Genomic DNA, 25,837 nt, shown 5'->3' on the forward strand with positions numbered 1-25,837 from the left:
AACTGGAAAAATGCAAACATTATACTAATCCACAAGATGGGAGGAGTTAAAGAATTGAAAAATTATAGGCCGATCAGGTTACTCCTAGTATTCTGTAAAATATTCACCAAGATAATGTCCAATAGAATAAGGGCAACACTGGACTTTAGTCAACCAAGGGAACAAGCAGGTTTCAGGAAGGGATACTCTACAATGGATCACATTCATGTCATTAATCAAGTTATCGAGAAATCCGCAGAGTACAGTCAGCCTCTCTATATGGCTTTCATAGATTACGAAAAGGCATTTGATTCAGTAGAGATACCAGCAGTCATAGAGGCATTGCCCAATTAAGGAGCACAGACCGCTTACGTAAATATCTTAGCATTCCATAGCATTCCATAGCAAGCTTAATTCTGCACAAGAAAAGTAAGAAGATACCTATAGAGAAAGGGGTCAAGCAAGGAGACAAAATCTCTCCAATCATATTCACTGCGTGCTTGGAAGAAGTATTCAAGTTATTAAACTGGTAAGGCTTAGGAGTAACGATCGACGGTGAATACCTCAGCAACCTTTGGTTTGCCGATGACAATGTAATATTCAGCAACACTGCAGACGAATTACAACAAATGATTGAGGATCTTAACAGAGAGAGTGTAAGAGTGGGGTTGAAGATTAATATACAGAAGACAAAGATAATGATGAATAACCGGGCAAGGGAACAAGAGTTCAGGATCGCCAGTCAGCCTCTAGAGTCTGTGAAGGAGTACATTTACCTGGGTCAACTAATCACAGGGAACCCTGATCATGAGAAGGAAATTCATAGAAGGATAAAAATTGGTTGGATCGCATACGGCAGACATTGTCAGCTCCTGACTGGAGGCTTACTGTTATCATTGAAAAGGAAGGTGTACAATCAGTGCATTTTACCAGTGCTGGCATATGAGGCACAGACTTGGAGACTGACAAAGAAGCTTGAGAACCAGTTAGGGACCACACAAAGAGCAACAGAACGAAGAATGCTGAGCATAATGTTGAGAGACAGAAAGAGAGCGGTTTGGATCAGAAAGAAAACGGGTATAGCCGATATTCTAATTGACATTAAGAGAAAAAAATGGCGCTCGACAAGTCATATGTTATGCGCAGGTTAGATAACCGTTGGGCTATTAGGGTTTCAAATTGGGTACCAAGAGAAGGGAAGCGCAGTAGAGGACGTCTGTAGACTAGGTGGTGCGATGAAATCAGGAAATTCGCGGGTGCCAGTTGCATCGGTTGGCGCAGGTCAGGGGTAATTAGAGATCGCAGGGAGAGGCCATCGTCTTGCACTGGACATAAAATAGGCTGATGATGACTGTATCAGCGCGACTCAGAGTGATGCAGTGGTGCTTATATGCACAAAATCTGCGCGTTTGGTATGTTCTGACATTATTTGATGTCACTGATGCTCGGCTAGCATTATATTTCAAGCGAACGACGAGCGGTCGCTGTACCTGTCGTTGTAAACAAGTGCACCGGTCGGTGCTTATGGGCTGTCAGCTGCGTTCTTCTATAGGACACAAATGCGGAAAGCATTGCTCCACGACATTTTATGTGAGTTCGCAAAAAGCTTTCCCGAGGAGGGTCGAAACACCTAAAACAGCAGGTAGCACGCATAAAATCACTGGTTAGGGCTACCCTTGGTCTTCATGTTGCAGTGCGATATGTTGCGCAATTGCGCTGCCTGTGAGGTGGTCGTGGCGGCTGGTCGATTGAGCACGGCCATTCGTGGTTATTGAATTCGCCGAAATCATATGTGTCACTATTTGACAGACCTGGTGCAGCTAACATTGTCACCCGAAGGTCGGGCGCGGTCACGAATTTGCCGTGCGTCTGCTCTTCGCCGCTTTGGTTCTCCCCGCGGGCGAGAGCGACATGCTTTGCGGGCCTTCCTCGCTGATGTGCCGCTGGTGATGCCACACAAGGGTGTTCGCTCGGCTGCTCGCTCAGGTTTGTTACATTATTGCGCTTTTTTTCCTTATTTGAAATTATTTTATAGTTTGCGGGACAATTCTATCAGACGCTTGACAGGAGGGGTCTCGGGAACCTAAAAATTCCATTACCTTGAAAAAGTGAAAAAAATTGCTCTTTAAACACCGAAGGCACTTGCCCCAAACGTTCATCATGATTATCATTGTATCGGCTTTTAGTAGAGAGCTATACACAGGCTGTTTTTTTTTTAATTGCACCAAATGTTTAAACATTAGATCAATATAAATAATGCTGACGTTATCGTCATCATTCCAGTTTACCGATTGATACACATTAAATTGCTCAGTTATGTGCGTAATTAACGAACTTTAGCTAATCCTTTCCAGTACATTTTTCGTAAATGAAGTGACAGTTTTATATGACTTCCCCTTGAACAACAAAAGCCAGAGGAAAATGAAGGAAAAATTGCCGCTGGAATTTTCGCCAATGAATCGAAGGCTTTTTTCAGTAAGTACTAAAGCTCAGTGTGTTGTAAGCAACATGATGTTTTTCAGAGCTCCCAATTTCAATATTATAATGATGTGAAATATGGCTGCAGGATATTTGAAGAACGTTTTCGTTCCACTCAAGGCAGGTTATATGCGTTAGGCAACAAGCTCCGAGGGTACGGCACAGAGGCCGAACGTAAGCGTGATGCGACGCACGGACGTGTAATAAATTTCAGGGGGAGCCATATTTATCGGTGGCAGAAAGTCAACAAATGTGTAATTGAGATTGCTGACTCTCTCACACTCATAATTTTCCTTTATTTTTTTCTCGATATCGAACATTTCCTGCAAACCAATATGATTCCTACAGGAATCATTGGGCCGGAAAATATTATTTACCAATAATTGATCTTAGGTGGCTAAAGCAAACAAAACATTTGGAGCCCGTTTCTGACATTAAAATCTGAGTGAAGAAGAGCTATCGAAAGTGAAACTGCATTCTGAAAGGCTTCATGAACGTTGAACTGACGCGGAAAAAGAGCGTCCATGACGTCCACCGCACTGTCCCCTCCTTTTGTCACGTTGCCATGAGCACCAGTGACATATATAGCCCTGCGAGCCGGTGCCTTGTGAGCGGCCGTCTTTCGCATGTTCTTTTGTCACTTTTTTTATTTACTTTTTTTGCTTTTTTCGACGGTAAGCAGTTCGGAGCTCTAACGCAGGCGTAGCGGTGAACTACCATAAGAAACTTGCTATCCACCGTGGTCGCTTAGAGGCTATGGTGTTCCGCTGCTAAGCACGAGGTCGCGGGATGGTATCCCGGCCACGGCGGCCGCATTTCGATGGTGGCCAAAGCGTCCGTGTGCTTAAATGGAGGCCTCAATGTATATTGAGGCCTCAATATAATTACAATCGTTATATGAAAGCACCCACCTAGTGACTTATACAACTCTTGTATATTAACCACGATGTCACACTTTTGTTCCGCGTAACCAAAACATATCTTCCTGCACAGAACCTGATCATACAATGTCGGCCCCCAGGTATCTCCAAAGAACAACGGTCTGGTAATGGAAAAGTAAATTATATTTAACGAGTTCCTTGATTTGCATTATTTGCTTTCATTGTCCATTAGTATGTCGCACTGGGTGTGTGCCCGTTCTTGGACAATTCCCCAGAATGGGCATGTCCAACTATGATCCCTGCATAAATGTCATCAAACAAAACAAAACCGGTATTTCTATAGCATCCAAAAAGGCATCACCAACCACCAATGCTTCGCTTCGCATAGATTCGAACATATGCGTTGGATCTGCTTTATGTTTTTTATTTACAATGGACCACACTTACAGTAGGCGGTGGGGGGCTCAAGGGGAGCGCGTGATCGGATCGCCGACGCCCACCCTCGCCACGTACTGATGCCAACAGAACGGACATCGATACCAGCCAACAGTATGCGGATGATCGAAATCTCTTATTCAAAGTGACGACTGTTCGTCGCTGAATAATTATGAAGAAGCCACATATTGCCGAGTGGTTTGATCTCTTGGTTTTAATTTGTCAAGGTATGGATATTTTGCTTGTACACTGCACTCGGGCCTTATTTCACTTAGGGAGTGACCAGCTTTTCGTTTTCTTTTTTGTCCACTATTCAGGTGATCACAATGGTGTGCACGGTCCTCATCGCCTTCGTCATCTGCTGGATGCCGCTCCAGGTCATCGTGCTCTACTCGCAGTTCGGAGACTCAAAACTACGAGACAAGGAGGTATGCGTTTTGCTCAATGGGTCACTTATATACTACGCGTCTGCGAAAATATTCAGTAGCTTGGCAGCCATCTTCCAGTAAACCATACGAATTTATAACGACGCACGTTGGAATGCAAGAACAAGAGCCGAAATAAACACGCCCCAGAAAGGACGAGTTGAAATTATTGAGCTACTTTAGCGCCATATAGACAGAATTGGGTTTTTTCCAGTTCCTTATTAAGCACTGGGTTAAAGGAATATTACGGTGCTTAGCTACAAGCGAGTGGAGCGATACTTCAATGCGCGCCTACCTGCAAGAAAGCTTGTCGCAGTCTTCCAGAGGTTCGAAGATTTGTAGACCGGAGAGACTGGATAACTGCTTTGGCAGTGAGTGGGGATGCCAAAAGTGTAGGTACTTTACGTCCTCAATGTTACATGTCTCTGCATAAGCCGATTTGTGCTATTTCAGATGCCGGACTGGTTCAACGAGGCGTCGTCAGTGGCCACGTACATCGCTTACTCCAACAGCTTGCTGAACCCGATCATTTACGGAGGCTTCAACAACAACTTCCGCCAGGGACTCTGCACCGTGCTCCATTGCTACATGCGCAGGAAGCCTTCGCAGTTGCCCCGTGAGTAACTTATCGCATCTCCACTACTGTCGGCGACTATGCCCTTCGCAAGGTGGCTACTCCGGGAGGCGCCGCTGCCGGCCTCACAGTGGCGCCCCCAGCAGGCCAGCCTAGTAAATAAAAAAAAATGCGCCGCTTTTCCCGAGTGCACAGCCTTCAAGAACGCCTCACTTGCGAGCTCCGTTGCCGCTTTGGGAATCGCGCCTATAACCCTAAATTTAAGAATAAAGTTCACTATAATGTAGCCAGCACAACTCCGTTCAAAGCACGACATGCCTCTTGTAGTGAATGGGATCAGCAACAATGTCTCATTTTTGCGTGCGCTTCCAATGTTGCTATTTCATTTGCTTGAATAAGAACCGTGCTTTCGGACACTGTTCGCAGTACCTGTTTTGTCTGCGTATGCGGTTTGTACTAGGTGGGAAGCAGCAACATTAACTCTGCGTACCCACACGATGGCGAAGCTAGTCGTGTGCGTAGACATTAGGGCTCATTTCAGTTGCTGACAGCACACAGCTGGCAAAGCATGCAGTGTACACAATTTCACTGCATACGAAGCACAATGCATGACTGTACTGACCAGCGCGTTCTGTCTTTGCATCGCTATACACACCCTTTAATCCCTTCCCGCTTCCCATTTCATGTTTTCTGTATGCAGTTTCACAGCAAATAATTTTACCAACTAACCGTGAAATTGCAGGCTTGATGACCGTCCTGCAGGGTTTCACAGAGCAATTTGCAGTGGCCGATACGTCTAGCTGAGTCGTGTGGAAATCTGCATGCCAATAAGCCCCGTCTAAATTGAAACGATGGTCACCTGCGAAGCGTGACCTATCGCAGAAAGGCGGACCTCCCTAAAAGAGGGCATCAGCAGCAGTTACAAGCAGGTATTACATCTAACTAGCTCCGAGACTAGTCCGTCACGGGCCTAGAGGTGGCCAGCGACGAGGATGCGTAAAAGAACCAGTCTTTATTGAGCCGCAAGTGAATGACACTGGTCTCTGTCTTTCGCTAATATAGTGATGCCGCTAGATATAGTCTGTGACCCTGATTGTAACCAGGGCTGGGCAAAGATACATAGCAATTGTATTATGATACAATACGAAATACTCTGGCAACAAGCGTTTGATATACAGATACAAGATACAACCGCAATTATTGTATCTGATAGGATACTGTACATTTATGTTTTAAAATACTTCGATGCATTCGAAAGTTTGTGATTATAGATCTATATAATGTAGCAACAGACGCGTAGGCACAAAAATGTTTGCTTGGAAATTTCTTGACTCCGTCCCACTTTTTTTATTCGAATCAAATGTCTGTTAGTACTTCAAAATTTTTAACGCCATAGCGTTAAGTGTGTCGGCGGAGTTGTCCGTGAGCAAAAATTTCAGAATTTATTTAGCTATATGTATATGCCATGCCTTGCTATATCACATGCTGTATAAGCGGGTTACATTGCCACACCATTCTATTACAAAAGTTGTTCATACCTTGTCTTACATTCTTGATTACGGTATTCCTCGGAATTTTGAGAATGGCAGCCCACAAACAAATGTCGTGAAAGAAAACACCGACAGCGCATACCTTTTCTGTTAAATCTGGTCAGACTTAAATATTAAAAGTGCAAAACAATAACATAAGCCTGAAAATGATGTAATCTTATTGGCCCGGCTGTGGGGCGGGGGGGGGGGGGGAGGGGGGACTACCTCCGGGATCGACTCACGCAAGAGCCGCGTTTCTACTGGAAAGGTCGCCTTGGTGTATATCGTTCGACGCCAGCGTTTCCCGATAAACATTACGGTTACATAAGTTGCACTTGTCGGGAAGCGTGAGCAGCAGTCAGGGATCTTCGAATGCTATCGTGTTCCACTCTTAAAGGCGAAGCTTAAGCGTCCTCCAAGTTTGTGACTTACTAGCTCAAAGTGTAACAGTTTCCTTCCGAAACAATTTATGGAGGTTGCTTTAGCCGCTTAACATGAAAGCTCTTGATGCGCTGCGCTGTCAGCGGTTTTTGCTGGCCGCTTTTGTAAATGATGAGAGTCGCTGCTCTGCTTGCCGACCAGCTAGCGGGTCGCCATCTAATTACGAGAACGTCACTAAAAAGCATCTGCACGATGGCGCCAGTACCGCTGCGGAGTGTTACCTAGTCCGTAAACGCTTTACCGTTTACGCAATATCTGGTCACCGGACTGGTGTAAAGCAGCGACAACACTGGTAGCGACATTTTTCGTGACGCATTGTGTATACAGAGAGCAAATAAAGCTGCAATGGCTTTTCATATTTTACTTATATCATCCTGACCTTATCGCATGCCCTCGCTGGAGGGCTTTCGTGGAAATATAAAAGAATGTCGCTCCATTTGGTTTTTATTCAGGTTGCTTATTGGCAGCAATATCAGCATGAGGAGCGGAGTTCAGCCAATGTTTATAGTTTCGCACGGTGATGTTGCGATAGCAGTGTCTTGTATCTTGAAATACGCGCTACATTATTTCATGTAACGGAAATACAGATGCTGATACACGTCTTCCCAGACGTATCATGATACAGATACAAGATACCCAAAGAGTTTCTAAGATAGTTTCTGAGATACATGTATCTTCGATACTGCCCAGCATTGATTGTACCACACTTGCGGCATGTTCAAGGCGAGTACGGTAGCGCGATTAAAAGACGGGACAAAAGAAGACACATAGGGACACACACAGCGCTAACTTCCATCAATGTTTATTATCGAAAATCAGGTCGTACTTATACACTCAGCCAACATGAGTCATAGCGACGTGAACAGATTAACAGTCAGAGTGAAACATTTTTGTGATATGTTAAGCCATGCGCAAAAATTTTCATTTCTTTTTCAGAGAGAGCCAATGATGGTTTGCTGATACATGAATCCCCTAGGGCATCAATGTGATCGGCTTCTATTATAAGTATAGTGAGTTCGCACTTATTTCTACCGGTAATGATTGTTGAATCGAAGAGAAGGGAGCATTTATGTTGCTTACAATGAAGGGAGAGAAACCCATCTGATACAAGTTTGTCGACTTTAATTTTATGTTCGCGCAGTCTATCATTATTGCATCTGCCCGACTGTCCGACGTAATACTTCCCACACGATAAGTGTATACGATATATAATTGATGTCTTACATTCTCTAAAGATCTTCATGTGTTTAACTTAGCAGCTAAGGGCACTTTCTTTTGTGGTCTTGTTTTCGTGCACAGGCTGATTAGTAAGTTGCGTGCTGAAAAAACCACATCAGTGTTACCTCGGCGAGCAATTTTCTTTAGGTTGTGCGACAACCGGTGGATATAAGGTATCACTGTTGTTTTTTTTTTCTCTCGGTTACTATTTTCTTCCGCTCCTTCAGCAGTCCCTGATTGCTGCACTTGCCCAAGTATTCCCTCTGCAACTGATGTCAGTACATGACTGGGATAACGTGCTTCATGTAGCCGCATGGCCTGTTGTGTGAATGCTTCGTCAGTGCAATGATGGCATGATTTAGTAAGTGCGTTAGTAAAACACATTTTCCCAATTCCTCTTTTTACCAGTTTAGAATGGGCTGAATGATATGACAACAACCGTTTATTTGTCCTGAGACTCTAACACCAGCAAGTTAGATCATCACCAAAGGTAAATTTAACAGCAAGAAACTTGAACTTTTGTTCTATAGTGTAGGGGTTGAGGACGGACTTCGGGATGAAAACCAAACTTGGGAGGTTTATTTTACATTATATACAGAGAGGTGAGAGTCAAGTAGCAGTCGTACAGTCATTACGGGCCAGCAGCAACTCGGACGCTGCGGCCCGCGGCAAGAAGTTCAAGAGAGTTCAATCAGGGAATCAGGGAATCAGAGAATGCTCCAGAATGCTTCTTTTAAACCCTTCGAGGACTGGAAGTCGCGTCATGTTTGGCCAATGGGAGAGTCCGCTCAGATGACGCCATTTTCAGCCAATGGTTGGCGCCCGTATCGCGTTGTCACACCCGGCGGCTCTCTGCGGTCTTGCCTCGCAGACTTGCAATGCGCTTCTTCAAAGGAGGAGAAGGGGGGGGGGTGCTCATGCTCCATTGTCCGAGGGCCCACCTGCTCCCGGTGCTACGGCCCCGCAGCGGTAGCAAATGTCTTCTTCAAGGGCGATGAAGAGGGACGATTGGGCTCCATTGTCCGAGGGCCCACCTAGTCCCGGTGGTACGGCTCCACTGTGGTCGCAAATGCCTTCTTCAAAGGCTACCGGTGCGACGCTGCCAGGCCTTCTCGGTACGTCACAGCCGTAGGGCTGTCACGGCGCATTACCGCCGTCTTGGTTTGGCACCCACTTTACTTCCAACAATGCCGTGCTATCCCCTCGCTTTCTGGAAGAGTCAAGCAGAGAATAGCTACCGGCGGCTTACAAACTTGTTGGCTCGTGCGCTCCTCTGGAATGTGCTGCGATTCGATGTGGTCCGGGCGAACTCGAAGTAGGCGCAGGAAACAGCTCCATATCTAACAATAGGCACTTCGAACGTAACTGCCAGTGGACAAAGGAAATCGCGTATAATATTACTAACAGCTGAACACTCTGTGTCAAAGTTGTCCAGCTTAACAATGACAAACAGTAAAAATTCATTAACAAATCTAAATATTTTAACAACTTTTGTACCACTGATGCGTGATCACAGGTCTGTGTCTAGCTTGGCTAAGTACAGGTTCCTTAAAACAGGCGCTAAGCAGGATCCTATACAGACTCCTTGTTTTTGAAGGTACGCATTGTCATTTCTTTGCACAAATCTTGACTTCATGTAGAAGTCTAAAAGTTCTAAAAAATATTCAACGGTTGCGGTCGCTTTCGTACTAAATCTTACAGTACCAAATTTATCTATACATGATTGAACACAACTTAACAATTCATTCTGCGGCAAAGAATAATACAGGTCCTTCACATCTGCCGAGAAGGCCTTTAGTCCCACGTTACAGTTGGCCACTACAAAGGCTAAAACTTCCTTGGAATTTTTCGAGATGAACGGATCTTTAATCTCGAGAAGATTAAGTTTGTCTAATAAATAGACTGTAACGGATTTCTACCACGTGCCTTTCTCCGATACTATTACCCTGAACGGGCAAATTCTTCGCGAGTTTTCGCGCTAAAAATACATCGAGACTGTCATTCTTCCTATTTTCTATAGATTTCAATACTTTATCTAGGTTCATGTCCCGACAAATCGCAACAGCTCTGCTCTTAAATTTCGCCAGTGAAATTTCCTTGTATTCACTGAACACGGCTGCTATTGCTTCATTAGCTTTTTCACTGTAGCTACCATGTGAATATAATACAAAGCCTCCTTTGCCAGCAGGTAGGACAGACAGTGCATTTTCAACTAAGTACGTAACAACGTGTTTCCCTGCTAACTTGGAAGCTTACACTTATGAGGTCCACGCCTTCAGAGTTCATCCTCACGCCTTCGTCTTCTGGTGCACTTCTGGAGATCTGCCGCACGAGAGAAAGTAGCTCCGGTTTCGTGCTCTTAGCTTCCATGACGAACTTAGGACCTCGTTCTAGGACTTAACGCAACTTTTCTGGCAGGGCAAGGCCTTCGGGAATGTGGACCTTGCTACTTGTGTGGTTCGATGGGAAGTGCCACTCCTTGGAAGCTTCTGCCCGGAGCTGCCTCAGTTGATCTTGACAAAGGTATTCTGTGACCTGATGTGCCAGAGCCGAGTACCTGTGAACTTGGTTATTCGCCACACTAGGCTCGTAGGTGCAGCGTGCTTGTGCGCCGAGGTGGGCCCTGAGAAGTCGCGCTTGCCGCAGCCATTCTGCACGCCTAATCTTCAGGATCTTCGTCCCGTGCCCAGCTGAAGGAGCGCATCCTCCGAAGAGGGTTCTGATGTCTTCAGGCAGGAATTTCTCGCGCATACAAAACCCCAGAGACCGGGCTTTGCCCACCACTTTGGCTATGAGTGCAACTGTTTCTTCTGGTGTTCGAAGCACATGCATAAAAGAGCCCGATGTACTAGAAATAAAGTTCACGAGAGTTGCAATGTGGGCTTGTTGGTAATGCATCTTCAAGGGGAGTACGGTAGCGCGAATAAAAGACGGGACGAAAGAAGACACATAGGGACACACACTGCGCTAACTTCCGAGAATGTTTATTATCCAAAACCAGGTCGGGGGCATTTGTTTAGGTCTCAATCCTCTCGTACATAATGACAACACGGCAACCAACTGCCACACTTGTAACGCGTGAAGTTTTGCTAGACAAAGCACCTCCTGTTAACGCCTCCTAAAAGTGTGCTTCGCATAACGCACACTAGTCTAGGACTTGAAACGAATGCACGAGAGGCACTGCTTATGCAGTTACACGCATTATAGCATCTCCGCAGCCATATGCTCTATGTACCATGGATCTCGGAAAGCACTAACATCGCCCTAGATAAAGTTAAGATTATATAGCACATTTTCCCTATCCTTCAGTTTTTACACTTCTTCGTCGAAAATGTGACTGAGCACGAGGCAGGCGGTGTGAACACGTTTAAAGGCCTTGTACGAGAACTTTAATCGATATTGTATCATTAGAGAAAGTTGTCGCTGACGTTTTTAGGACAGCCGCACTCCCCCATTACTGGCTATTTTTCGAAGCTCTTATTTTTCCTTGCAAGTATTCTGAACAAAACCACGCGCAAAATTTAAGAGTTTTAGCAGCCTCAAGAACTACTTTTCCTGATGTGCATTTCTTCGATCGATTTCCAATCACAAGGTGGTGGGCGCCGATGAACTCGCTAATGAGCCTGCGCTAATCTTTTTCGGATCTAATGTCGTGCTTTTCCCTCTTGGAAAAAAAGTGTATGTAGATTGCAACTCAGGGCCTCCGGGGGCACGTTAAGACTGAAGCCGCGAACGTTGCTAATGGGCTCAGTCTTTCGACAAGAAAGACTTTGTGATTACCGCCGACCAGCCGAGAACGACGGGTTCGCGTGCGCTTAAGACACGAACAGTTTTTGCACCCCTGTAGCGTAGTACTAGTGCACATATCAACCAGTAAGTGAGTGAGTAAATTTTTATTTCTAAAGGATCATTCAAAGGCCTAATTGGGGGGACGAGAACAACGAGAAAGGATTATAAATAATCACTATTTCTGACCCCCCCACGCGCTAGCCTCAGCGACAAAGCTCAACCTGGCAAGTAGAGTGCTGCGCGCGGGTTACAGCCAGCCATGCAGATAATGCACGGTATGGTTTGTTTGATTCACTGATTAATTTGCCATGATATTGAACATGGTCGCAAAAGATATCGCCGGCTTCTGCACAGCGTTAGCATATCATTTAACGTCGGCTGCTTTTAATGCGTTAGCGGAGTGTCAAAGTGCGAAAAAAGTGTATGTGTGTAGAGTGTGGGAAGCCGGTCACGTGATATATATATATATTGTTTTTTGGCCATCATAAGAGGCCAACAAACAATGACACTAAGGGCAGCACAGATAATTTCCCCTATGCTGTCTTTGCTGTAATGATTTTTTGGCTTCCTATGACATGATTATATAGATGATATTCTTATGATATGTATAGGTAGACGAGAAACACATTTCGCGGTTAAGTTCAGTTTATTCGCCCAACAATTTCGGTCGCTGGACCGACCTCTTTCAAGGGCTACAGTAAATTTCTGCGAAACAGTCTCTTTATATATGTAGGTAGAGAAATCAAAAAGCAAAAAGGAGGAAAAAGGGGACAAAGTTCACCGTCGATTACGACACTCCCTGAGCTGAGCTTTATACATGTTTTCATTCCGTGATATATTGGCTGGCGCGGACAGTTTGTCTCGTGCGGCACGTTGCAAACGGAGCGAAGCGTTGCAAAATAATTAACACTCAAGCGCAACGATAGCCACGAGTCGGCGATCGTCCGAAATCTGATCTGCAGGTCAAGCGCGCTGGCTTTTATGCAGGACTCGTCGAAGGTTCCAGTGTAATCGCTGGTGCCCGCGTGGCTTCCAGAAAGTGCTACACAATTCGCGTCGCACATACAATCAGATTACAAATACTGTGGCGCCATCTCGTAGTCTCGAGCAGCACTCTTTCCGCCTCACCCTTTCGCCACGTTCTCCTCCTCCGCTTTCTGCCTCATGCTTTCACTGAAGCCTCCTCCGCTCTCCTGCTCGCGCTTTCTCCTTTCATCTCCCGCTGCGCTCCGCGTTCGCTTTCATCTTTCGCTGTGGTCGTTCTCTCGGTTACGAGGGACAACGCTTGATGCAGGAACGGGTGCCTAAGATCTGCGCTCTAAAAAAAAACTAAGAAAAAAGAAAATGTGGGAGAGAGCCGGCTGCTAAAGAGATTACTCGTTGGTGACAGGTTTATTCACCACGGATTCGCGGAGTCACTCCATTCATCATTGGCAGTGTTCAGGTGTCTGACACGTTGCCCAAGACGAGTGGGATGGGGTCAGTAAGTGAGAGACGTAAGAAAAAGAATGCGTTATGTGTTAGGCACATTTTTAATTATTGGCTGAGGACCCGAAGTATGATACGCAGATTTGTAGAGCACCTTCAGAAACCACCGATCGAGTTGTTTCCTTGACGATACGTCTCACGTAGTCCTTTTTTCGGGGTTGCGAAGAAAGCCCGCGAAATATGAAAAAGCCACGTGACGAATCGTTTGCGCAGTGGTACTGTGCTGCCCTCAAGGGTGCGTTCGGTGACCAAAGTCGGCTGCATCGTGACTAGCGATGACGAAGCGACAGAGCGTTCTTTATCTCATCGGCAGCAGTCGGCCAGCAGCATGCATTTTCGCCGTCATCCGACGGGAGCCGACCTTGTTCACTGAACTCACACTTGAGAGCAGCACGGTACCACTGCACAAGCGCTCCGTCACGTGGCTTTTTTCATAATTCGTGGGCTTTCTTTGCAACCCGGAAAATGCACTATGTCAGACGTATCGTAAAGGAAACAACTCGATCGGTGGTTTCTGAGAGTGCTGTACAAATCGGCATATCATACTTGCGGTCCTCAGCCAAAAAATTAAAATTTGGGCAATTAAACTGAATAATTAGCGAGTAATTGGGGGAAAATGTCTGAGTTACTATAGGCTATTGCGAATAGTATGCGTTAGGTTCAATTCGCTTCCGACGTGCCTTTCATTTTTAATTTCTTGGCTCAAGTTATGTGGACACCCTGTATATGCGAACGCTGGCATGATGAGCGACATCGGAGCCAGCTGTAGAAGAAGACGACGACGCCGAACGCGCGAGCAGTGGCACGAGTGCATTCGCGCGGTTACGCCTAGGGACGGCGACGCTCAACCTGCAGGAACGGGCGGCTAAAGCTGGAACCGCGTGACGCGTTCTTCGCTGGCGAAAACGCGATGCGTGGCGAACGCCCGCGCTACCGCTGTAACTGGAACCGCATGGCGCGATTTTTGGCGCGATTGACGCGCGGCATAGGGGCCCGGGCTTCATTTCGACGAACGCGCCCACGAAAGTCGTGTAGCCGCCTTCAAGCTGGAACCGCGTGATGCGTTTTCCGCTCGGCGACACGCGGCGAACGCCCGCGCCACCGCTGACGCGTCAGCACCCGCATGAGCACGGTGGGTGCGCGCCGGCTGCGCGCGTTTACCAGGTGTTCCCCGACCCCTTCCGCCAAGATGCCACGGAGGGCAACGCTATTTGGTGGCGTTGAGGGAACTAAAGCGCGACGCATAGCGTGACGTGCCACTCGCGCAGCGCTCTCACTGGTTGGTCGACGCGGGCGCAGCAACGGGAAATGGCACGTTCTTTTCTACTCCCAACAGCACCGCGCATCTACGCGATTTCCATGGGCGCGTTCGTCGAAACGACGCCCGCGCCCCTTCGCCGCGCGTCAATCGTGCCATTCCGTTCCAGCTTAAGAGCTGCACGCTAAAAAAAAGAAAGAAAGGAAAAACCTGTATGACATACAAGATGAACTTCCACCAACTAGCCCAAGTTGCCGCACTACTGCAAGACATACGAGAAAATAAGAGCAACAAATAGCGGAGGACGTAATGGCACATATAAGGCCACCAAGTTTTTTTTAGAGTAGCAGAAAGCTGATATTCGGAATCTATAGGGGAAAACTTTGGTGGCCACGATGTTTCTCCTACGTACAAAAATTTGTACATTTGGTCTAAAAGACGAAAACTAAATTAATCATGTTAAATTCGTATATCCTACCTTAACTTCGTTCCTTGTAGATTATGAAAGATTAACCTTTGTCGTGAAAATAGTGACTTGTCATGTAATGAAATAACTAGAATGAAATAAAGTATTTTAGGTAAGCTCTGAAACACTTGATCCACAGAGTAGGAGGGCAATAACTAGTATAAACGTTCAACTTTGTTACTGCTGCAAAAATTTCATCTTAGTGCTTGCTCTTTTATTCTGTCTTATAGTTCATACATATTTGCTCTCAAATAAACTTCTTTATCAGGCAAAGGGGGGGGGGGGGGGCGTTGCAAAATTCATAAGGCTTGAATCTATGAGATGACCGAACCTAGGCTTTTGTGAACATCCATAGGTGTCACAGGCAAGAATTCAGCTTCGGGCAAACGTTGACACCAAAATCGATTACATAAGAGCTTTGATCTCGTTGGCAGTGGAGAAATAAATCCATTCTCCACTCACCTGCCAAAACTTGAGTCCTTCCAATTCATGAGACCTAGTGTATTCTTTGTTTGTGTGTGTAATGAGATGGAAAACTGCTGGAGCAAGAGCGCGCACTTTTTTTTACATTAATGTAGAGTGGACTTATAACACTCCTCTTACTATTCTACACCGAGCTGGCCTTCAAAAGACCAGCAAGATGAAAGTCTATTCTGGAAAAGTTTTTCAAATCCGAGGTAGCTGGCGAAAAGAAAAGATTCATTCTAATCGGCACTCGTGGTAAATTTATGCTCTTGATGGTTCCCTACATTGACGTGTTAGGCCCTACGGGCTAACACATGACATTAATCTCAATTTCAGAATAGATTAGCTTGCAGTGGGCAAGGAAAAAGAAGTGCGAGGGATTTATTCACCCATTTTCTCCTTTTACTGGCTAATCAATCTAACCGATGTCCAAAGCTTTACGGCATCGAGCATATTCTTTTTTTTTCACTGAAGGTGTCTCATTATTCTGCTATTTTCTGACATCTAAATGCGATATCCCTTTTTTCTTTCTTCTATTTCTGGTTAAACTCAACATCACAGGCAGGGGTTACGTTCGGGTGTGTACTAATAGGTGGATAGCAAAACAACGCCTCACTGCTACGGCATTTCCTGTTCGAGGCTTACCTCTTCGCTGCTCCAGGATTCCCGCTATTCCGTACAATCGCGGAAAAGTGACGTAGTACGTATGCTTCTGCTGCGCGAGTAAAATCGCCTGCCCAGTGGTCGATTGTCTGGAGCCTTCTTCAAATGGAAGAAAATTTCTTGCTTTCCACGGAATGAAAAGCGAAGCGCAAACTGGCAGCCCTCGTCATCGTGCGACGGACAACGGTGAGGTGAGGGTACCGAACGTATGAGCCAGACTATGTGATGACCACGTTGCCACAGGCTAGTCTTTTGACACATATGTTCATTTTCGAGTTTCAAGCGTTAATGGTGGATATCTAGCGATCATTTAAACATACGAACGCGAGGGGAATGTCTCCAAACAAGTTCACAAATAAATGCTTCTGACAAAATCACAGGGCTGCTTCACGAACAAATAGCCCCGATAAAGGTATCTTTCCATGCGTACTATGCCGCCTACTTACTGCCAAAATTTGAAAGGTACTTGAAAGGTAATTTGAAAGGAAAAGACAGCGGAGCACAACACCCGCTCCTTTACCGAAATGGCTAATGAGACGCTTATAAAGGATTTGGCCCCCCCTCGTGGCATCTCTGATGCAGCTGAGCCATCTGTGCGCAAAGTGCCGTTACCGCTAGCACATTTGCGTTGAAAGCGCAAGGAAATATTGTGCGCGCAGTGCTTGGCTGCTGCCAAACATCAGGTCCGAGTGCCGTGGGGGAAGGAACACTCAGAATAATAGTTAAGAGGAAGCTTTAGCTCGGGCCCAACTCCGGCGCGGCCTATTCAAATACATGTAAAACGCAGAAACGCTTTTCTGAGATAGCCCCTGGATCAATTTTAATGATATTTGTTGAATTTGAGAGAGAAATTTCAATTCTATTGGCTGTTAGAAGCGGAATTTAGACTCAGGGCTTAAATTCCGGCCAACAATTTTCAAAAATTCGAAAGTTCGAAAAACAATGGAAGCACGCAGTTTACAAATCAATAGTTCTGCATCAAGATCAAATATCATGGTTGGTTAAATGACATCCGTTAGATCATTAAAAGCGGACTAATTCGATATATCAATTTGTATCTTACGTGAATTTGTTATATTGTGTCAAGGGTTCTGCAAAAAGCTGTATTTTTATATTATTAAGCATTTTGAGATTCATGTGTAACACATAAATTTTGTCAGCTTTAGATGTACTATTAGGTGCAATTCACAAAATTGCGATATTTTTCATTACTGAGTTACAGAGTTGTAAACTTGATAGTTTTTTCTTCCAGAAAGTTTAGATTTTTGCTAATATTTAATAAAAATTGGTGACCTAAATAAAAATTTGTATATAACGGTGACTAGATTTTAAGTTTTTCTTTTAAATGCAACAATATTACGCCAGTGCAAAGGCGTTTGATTCTTTGGCCGCAACAGCTAAACGAACCTTTTACTCAACAACACTCCCTAACATGCTGCAAAACAATCCCAAACAGTTCTTGAAATACATTAACCCAAACTTATTATTATATGATAACGACAATAACCGTGTTCCTGACCATAAAGTATGTGAAGTACTAAACTCTGTCTTCTATTCCGTGTTCACTTCTGAACCTAACACTGACCTCCCAGACCGTCCTCACCTCAACCACCCAACGATGCCAGACATAACACTTGAGGCATACGGTATCACCAAACTAATAGAATCCTTCAAATTAGCATACTCGGCCGGCATCAATGGAATCAATTCCAAAATACTTAAGAACACTGCGCACATCTCTAGTGTATTTTTGTGTCATATCTTTCAATGATCATTATCATCCGGAGTGGTGCCGCAAGACTGGAAAATAGGTAATATAACTCCAGTACCAAAAAAAGGGAGCATTGTAATCGTGCCGCAATTACCGTCCAGTTTTCCTCACCAGTGTTTGTTTCAAACTAATGGAGCATATAATTTATTGTCATATTGTAAAGTATGTATAACATCCACCAATTTTTTTCAATCCTAATCAACATGGTTTTCAGAAAGGCATGTCCTGCGAGACTCAACTAGCTCTCTTCGTTAATGAGATCAGCTCACATCTTGATCAAAACGTACACCCGTGAGCAAAATTATACGGACCAGGGATTGCGCGATAAAACTCATTCTCTGCTCTGTCAGGTAATGGAACTTAAAATTGAAGAGTGCAGTCCAAACTTGGCATTACGAATTTTTTAGTACCCTCATCAGTTCCCGTTTATGCACGTTAATTACGGAGAAACTGTTTTGTCGGCGACTATGTGGTCCGCATACTTTTGCTCATGGGTGTACCCATAGACTCCCTCTTCCTAGATTTCCAAAAGGCTTTTGACAAGGTTCCTCATGAACGGCTCTTCCTAAAACTATTGCGTCTTAATCTTAACCCTTGAGTTTTTCAATGGATACGCAACTTTCTTAGTAACCGTCAACAGTTCGTTTACGCTATGTAATGCTCGTCTAATTTATCACCCGTTATCTCCGGCGTGCCGCAAGGCACTGTCCTGGGGCCACTACTCTTCTCAATATACATTAACGACTTACCCAGTGGTTGTTCTTCGAAAATTCGTTCATTTGCTGATGATTGCGTAATCTATCGTCTTATTACTAACGACGCTGATTCCCATGCTCTCCAGTCCGACCTTAACGTGAATGAAACTTGGTGCATTAATTGGCTAATGTATTTCAACGTTAAAAAACGTTGCTATGCTTACTTTCCACCATCGCCAATCATTTATTTCAGCTGACTACGTTATCGCCGGTTCTGAAACATGTGATGTGACTTCTTATAAATACTTAGGTATTAACTTGTCCAATAACCTCGGTTGGTACTCACACATTTGCAGTATTAGCAATGATGCCAGTCGTGTACTATGCGACCTGCGCCGTAGTCTACGTCTTCTTCCCCCTTCAGTAAAACTACTCGCATATTGAGCACTCGTTCGACCCAAACTGGAATACACATGCTCAGTGTGGGACCCATACTAATCTAATCTAGCAAAAGCACTGGAATCCATACAGAATTGTGCAGCAAGGTTCATTCACTCTGATTACTCTTACCACATTAGGGTCACTAAACTTAAGTCATCTCCTAACCTTCCAACCCTCGAGCACCACCACAAAACAGCAAGACTTTCTCTTTTACAAGTTTTATCGCTCGCTGCTTCACCAGACCGACATCCCGCCTGCGCATCGCACTTCATTCCGTCATAGCCATTCAAAGGCTGTTTATCCCCCTCCATCTGGCACCACCGCTCATCTTAACTCTTTCTTCGTTCAAACAGCGAAAGTCTGGAATCAGCTACCTGCTGAAGCGGTGCACCACTCATCGTTCAAGGCATTCATGAAAAATATGACCTAGATATGCCCACCCTTCATGTAAAACCCTAAAAAGGGATTTGAGGTATGAATAAATAAAGAAATAAATAAATGAATAAACCTCGTCACGTTCGCCAAGAAAAAACGAATTCTTCTTTTATATGTATTTAGATAGGAGCACCCGAGCTAAAGCTTCCTCTTAAGAGGCGTAATAAACAAAAGGGGAGCCAATAGACTTATTCACATTCATAGTTGCCTCAGTCCAGGTTAACCTCCCTGCTTTTCAATTATGAGTTGATGTCTCTCTCTAGTCGGTGAAATTATAGTCACGCCGTTGACCAGTAGTCGCGTATTACAGGAAGGCCGATGGCGCAAACAATTGTTTGTAGAATTCGTCTATACAGTTAAGTATCGAAACTATTGATGAACATGCCTTATATCGATTTGTAATACATGACCGTGTGACGTGCCGAGGATGCTTATATAGCGTAACACAAGGGCGGAAAACAAAATGGCGTCCGCTGCGAAGCAACGTTATAGTCCAGGTGGTTACCAATTGAATGACGATTGACAGCTCACATCTTCCGGAACTGTGCGGCGGTGACAACATTGGTTATTCATCTAAGTTGCAGAACATTCCAGATACGGTAGCGGTGGATTGTAGGTATGGGTGTGTTTAGCCTGGCGATCGAGGTCAGCGATTGCTCCACCTGAGCATCTCTTTCACAGTGACTGGGAAACTTAACACACGTTCAATAAAAGAGTCTTTATCAAGAACGTAAAAAAAAAGACATGAAGCTTTCTTGCGGGCTGTTCGGACATTTATTCTGGAAAGACAAGGTGTTGCAGGCACGCATGTAGGAAGCCTTTCTTCTGTATATTCCGAAGAGCGTCCCTTTCACAACGATAGCTTGCGTACGACCACTGGTAGTTTACGCATGACCTTGGCCGCAATAAGCCTTAGCTTGGGCACGACCGAAACTCTCAGTGGCTATGGCGAGACGACAAAGCCGCTGTACGCCTGTCACCTATACCGTAGTTCGCGCATAGATATTCCAGCAAGCCTGGCTTCTCCACTGCAGCGTCGCGTGTGATACCAGCGCCACTTCATGCGAACATCGCAGAGCGTAGCGGACGCGCTGAATCAGGGAATCAGCGAACCATCTTCCTGCGTCATCGCTGCTTGGGGTAGCGATGACGCAGTAACATTCGCTTACTTGGAAACTTTCGCTTACTATCTGAATTAACAAAAACGATGTTAGCGTGCACAAACAAACATGAGCATATCACACTCGATGAGCGTGAAAACTCGTTGTCGTGAGCTGGTGGGAGCCAGTGCGGCAGCAGGAGCGAAGTGAGTCTCCTGCGGTCGATCGCTTCAACGCAAGAGCGGCGAGAACACAGTGCGCACATTGATATGAGCTGTCGGCAGATCCCTTTCAAAGGACAGCGCGCGCGACCGCGTGCGGCCGTGCAAAGCACGCACTTGGCGGAGTCGAAGTCGCCTCCCCCGCCCTCCCGAGCTGCCTCCCCGCTTTTCTCTATATGTCGCGCGCGAGATTGAGCCGCGACTGTCAGTTTCCTTTGCGCCCGGTCCCGAAATGCGCGGTTGCTGCGGAAGAACAACGCTGCCGACTAGAGTTACTGTACCTTTGGTAACATATACGGTAACTCTAGAGCGGAGCGCTTTGCTGCTCCACCTGTCGAACAAGGTTGGAGTTACGGGGAAAAGATGAGACGCTCGCTTCAGGTTTTCGATCGCGGTCATCTACTTCAAATCGTCGTAAAACTGCCTCGTTGCCGAAACTTCTCGCATGATACACAGGTCCTCTTCAGAGGCTTTTTAGCCTGCAGGCGAACCGGCGCCGCGTTTGAAGACGACGCCGACGACATGCCGCTGTTCTAGCGGGTGGCCGTCATTTTGTTTCGCATGAATGCTGGTCTCCGCTGAGAAGAGGATAGCAGCGAGCGAGCGACCCGCTCCATAAACACGTTGCCGCCCTAGCGTACCGCATATGCGCAGTGACGTCTCCGCAGTGGAGCCCGCTGGCCCGTAAACCCGCTGAGCTACAACTCAACTGTCACGTAGTAGTGACAGTAAAAAACACAGTAGGGAAACTGCGAATGACGAAAGTAAGTTTTATTGGGTGAACCTGTGCCCTCAAAACACACGCAACACTCAAAGCACAACGATAGCGGCGAACACAGTCGGCGATCGTCGAAATCTGATCAGCGGGTCAAGCGCGTCGGCTTTTATACATGAGTCATCGAAGATTCCAGAGTAATCGCTGGTGCCCGCGTGTCTTCCAGAAAGTACACAATTCGCGTCGTGCATACGTTCAATCAGATTACACAAGGTTTGGTGACAACAGACAGCGGATAGAAGCATCGATAACATTCGAGAAACTTCCGATGCATGCAAGCGCGTCCTGCGCTCGGCGATAACAGTTGTTAGACCGTGAAACGCGGTCACCCGATAAACAAGTATACGTGCCGATATACTTATTTGTGAGCCGTGATTGCCATGCTGACAAGTGTGTTTTCAATGTTTCTTAACTTTGAGTCTGCTACTAAAGAGAATAACATATTTTAATGATAGCTCCAGGTCTAATCCGAACAAGTGGGCAAGGAGGAGAGATCGCGCTAAATATCGCTTACTATTCAAATTTAAGATGCAACGCTCCATATCGATTCAAGTGGCTAACATTTGCCCATGCCGGGACACTGTCCTAAAAGGGCGCCACCATGTGGGGCCTGTACTTGTCCTGGAATTTCATTTATCTTCGACATTCCAATACGAGGTGATTCACACTTCGAGTTATCTCCGTTTCTTAACATAGGGTGTTTTCCAAGTGTTCCTTAGCGTCGAGGTCACAACGAGCGAAAGGGTAAATACTGAACCACAGCATTAGTCCATCCAGTGAGGAGAAAGAGAGCAGCCGAATTAAGGAACCTTAGCAGCATGCCCCAAGATCTCGCACTTCTCTAGAGGTTCCTGCAGGTGCCATTTCGTAGGCTATCTGCAAAAGCAATGTAATTCTTGTCGAGTCCATGCGCTTTCTTAGGTAAATTAGGTTGACATAACTATATCTAGGATAGATGTGCAGCCTTTTCTTTATTAACGAGTTTCTCCATTGGTCGCGAAGAATTCGCTTCGCCTCTTCTTTTTATCTTGGCATTCTGCAGGAAGACAGATGGCCACTTCGATTGCATTGCGCCTAAGTGACTCGCCGATGGCCTCACCCACTTCGTCGAAAGAGAAGAACCAGTAACACGGGAACTTCGTCTGCGAGGCTCGTTAGGTCCGCCGTTTCTCCTTTGTATGGATCGCGGAGACCAGCTACATTATCACATTGGTTCGCGAATCACCTTAGCAACTAAAAGCTTCAAGCAAGCTCTGCCAGGTCCTTGGTGACGCGTGGTACTTGGTTTTTACTCGAATGATCTTGCTGCCCTATAGTTTCATCGTCGCGTCGTGACATTGGTGAAAGCAAGTAGAGAATACCTTAAGATTCCGGAAGACATGTGTAGTGTTAATCGGTTCACTACTCACTACCGGTTCACTACCGGTTCGCTACCGCTTCACAACTATAACTGGCGCCTGCTAGACAGTTATGATGCCCTAGCCGACAACAAACGTTCCTCTATCGCTGTGTGGGCGATGAAGCGAATTCCTCTCCTGACACGCACTGCGCGTCTGCGAAAAAGTCAGTCGCTAGCATTTAGCAGTATTTAGCAGTATTTAACAGTATACTGGCTCCCGTGTTAACCTTAAGCGTGCTCGCTACAACTCCATTAATGAGATGACAACTCGATACGAATTGTGTTTATGGTGTTCGTTCATTTGCAGCTTTGTGACATGTGTATGGGCTTAGCGAAACAAACTACACATCCAGCCTTTGCATTTCTATGCTACTAAATGCATTGCAGCTTCATCAAGGCCAATCTACATTTGCACAATCCCTCCAGACGCTGCGGCTTCACTTGTTATACACGCCAAGCTAACGCCTCAGAATCACAATCACTGAGAAAAACAGTGACGTTGAAAGTGTGTTACATGCATCTCGAGATATTTCTGATTAGATATATATGCTGGAATGTTTGACAATATACGCAAGATAAGGTAGAAAATGCTACCGCAATATGGGGGCGTCTCGGCGGCTGTTATGCAACCACGCCCCAAGGTAGCCATGTGGCGGCTTCTATTCTGTAGGCATTCTTGCCAGCACTTTTCTACGCAAAGCATATTTGTGAAACGGCTAATCGTCTTTCAAGTGCTCTCCATTTGAAGGAGCCAGCTGCTCTCCCGCGATTAAAATATTGTTTGCGGTTGACACGCGCGAGCTATATATATACGTTGCGGACGCAATGTAGCTCAATATAAAAACTGAAGTTTTCGCTGTTCTTTTGACATGTGTTTAAGGACGCCGAAGATCCGACAACTACACGTAATCGCCTAGCTAGATCTAACTATAAGATACTCATGAAATAAATATGAAGCAGACAGTTTTAATCGACGCCTGAAAGGGATAAAGCGCACATGTGCTTTTCCTTGGTTGCCTCGCCGCGTCGCCAGGCCAGGAGTCCCAGCACGTCGAGGCAGTCTTTGAGTACGTGTTATGCGCTCGTCGATGCGTAGGCGTGAGAGTGGCAGCGGCTGCATGCCTTGACGTATATTGACACCCACTCGCTGCGCTCAGACGCTGCAAGGACGAATGAGGCCTGAGCCCGAGGCAAGTCGCAAGCCTTGGGAACGAAAATAGGCCTCTCACAGGCACCGTCTGCAGTTATCAGCGTAGTGCTTTAACGCACGTTAGGTATTCGAGACGCATAACAGCTGACCCACGCTTCTCCAACTCGTTCCTTGCCAGCCGTGGTTTTCCTACCCGAACATCGTCATATAACCTGGCAATGTTGACAGGCAGTTCGGAACGAAACACGCGACAATTTTGTGGCAGATAAATTGTTTACTCAGTGAGTTTCTTTCCCACTAAAAACAAAACATATACTAGGGCCAGAACTTAGTACCGCTAATTACATATAAATTATGACGTCTCGACAGCTTCGCGCACTTCCATAACCGCCGACATTCATCAAGTCGACGTTTCTATGCCTCGTATCTCTTACAAACCTGCGATTTCGTGCATACTGAGAAACACGCGTATGCTCAACAAACTTCGAGTTTTCTGTTAGTTACCTCCAAAGTTGGTGAAGTCCTTGAATAGTGTAAAGAAACGTGTGACCGATGGCGAGATCGAACCTCTGTCTGTCAGCACAGCGGCCCGATTTTACAGAGCCCCAAATTTTTAAAATTAGGAAAATATAAATCACGGTAACGTTATGTTTACCATTCGAGTGTACCGATAGGCAGCCTCTACATACAGAGCAATCTCCCCAATTACGCGCGTAATTAGCGAAGTTACGATAATTAACTTTCAAATTATTAACAGCAGGTGGCTACAGAAAATTAGTAATATGGGGCCCGTCCTCTACACTACCTATTCCAACGATCAAATTTTGAATAGCGGATTTCATGTGGGAGCTACGCGAACAATTAGTTTCCCTTGGCAGGCTCGTTGAAACCGAAACTGGCGGGAAAAAGAGCGTCTGTGTCGTCGATGTCGCCCTCCCCCCCCCCCCCCCCCACCTGCCTTTCGTCACGCCTCCGAGGTCGCCACTGGTCCGGCCCCGAGAGCAGCTTGCGTTATCTCCTTGCTGTCTACTGCGTTGGTCTGTCCGCGTAGGTCAATGTCGGCGGGCCACCAAATTTACTTCATCATTCCGTTGGGCCCCTGAAGCGGCATTTCGTCGATGGAAGTGGACACGTGGCGTGGGTAAAGCATAGCGCTAATAACTGCAACATGATGACTGTTGAATAAAGGAGGAGGGCCAATGATGAAGTCCAAGTATACCTTCAGACCTTGCGAGTTTTCCGGGAAACCGATCTTCACAGTGGGCCTGTTTTACCACTACGACGGCAACGACCACAGTGAAATTGTCCAAAAATCCCCAGGACCGTGACACAAGTACGGATCACATTGGCGGGTCTGTTCACAGAATTTCTCACTTAAAGTAGTTCGTGTATTTATTTTATTTTATTTATTTATTTACCCTCAGGGCCGAAGCATTGTAGAGGGGCGTGGGTAGGTTATAAACATAGCGCGCAATAATATGACAAAGCATGGTAAGGCATGGTAACATGAATGCATTTTTTATCAATAAAAAAAACTCCTAATTATACAACGTTAGCTAGGGCAGATTTAAATCGGGTGTTATCATTAATGGAAACAATGTCGGAAGGAAGGCGATTCCAATCTTGTGAAGTTCGAGGTAAAAAAGAGTAAAGAGAGGTTTTAGCATGACATATGGCTCGATACCAACCTTAAAGTGATGGTCAACACGCTCAGATATATAATGTGGCTGACGAATGAATTCGTCACGGAGGGTCGGGTAA

General features: G+C 45.7%; 1 protein-coding gene across 3 annotated transcripts in view; it reads left to right on the top strand.

The window, feature by feature from the left end:
• Positions 1-25,837, top strand: part of LOC135906061 (QRFP-like peptide receptor) — a 748,894-nt gene that overhangs the window by 378,237 nt on the left and 344,820 nt on the right. For 2 of the 3 annotated variants that reach the window (XM_065437209.2, XM_065437210.2), the window contains exons 4-5: positions 4,091-4,201; positions 4,652-4,814. In XM_065437209.2, the coding sequence (XP_065293281.2) occupies positions 4,091-4,201; positions 4,652-4,814 (274 nt within the window). Of the gene's footprint in view, positions 1-4,090; positions 4,202-4,651; positions 4,815-10,378; positions 10,706-25,837 lie in introns of those variants that run through there. The other variant, XM_070539825.1, reaches the window with a different exon arrangement.

The sequence above is a fragment of the Dermacentor albipictus genome, chromosome 1, assembly GCF_038994185.2.
Source record: "Dermacentor albipictus isolate Rhodes 1998 colony chromosome 1, USDA_Dalb.pri_finalv2, whole genome shotgun sequence".
Classification (NCBI taxonomy): domain Eukaryota; kingdom Metazoa; phylum Arthropoda; class Arachnida; order Ixodida; family Ixodidae; genus Dermacentor; species Dermacentor albipictus.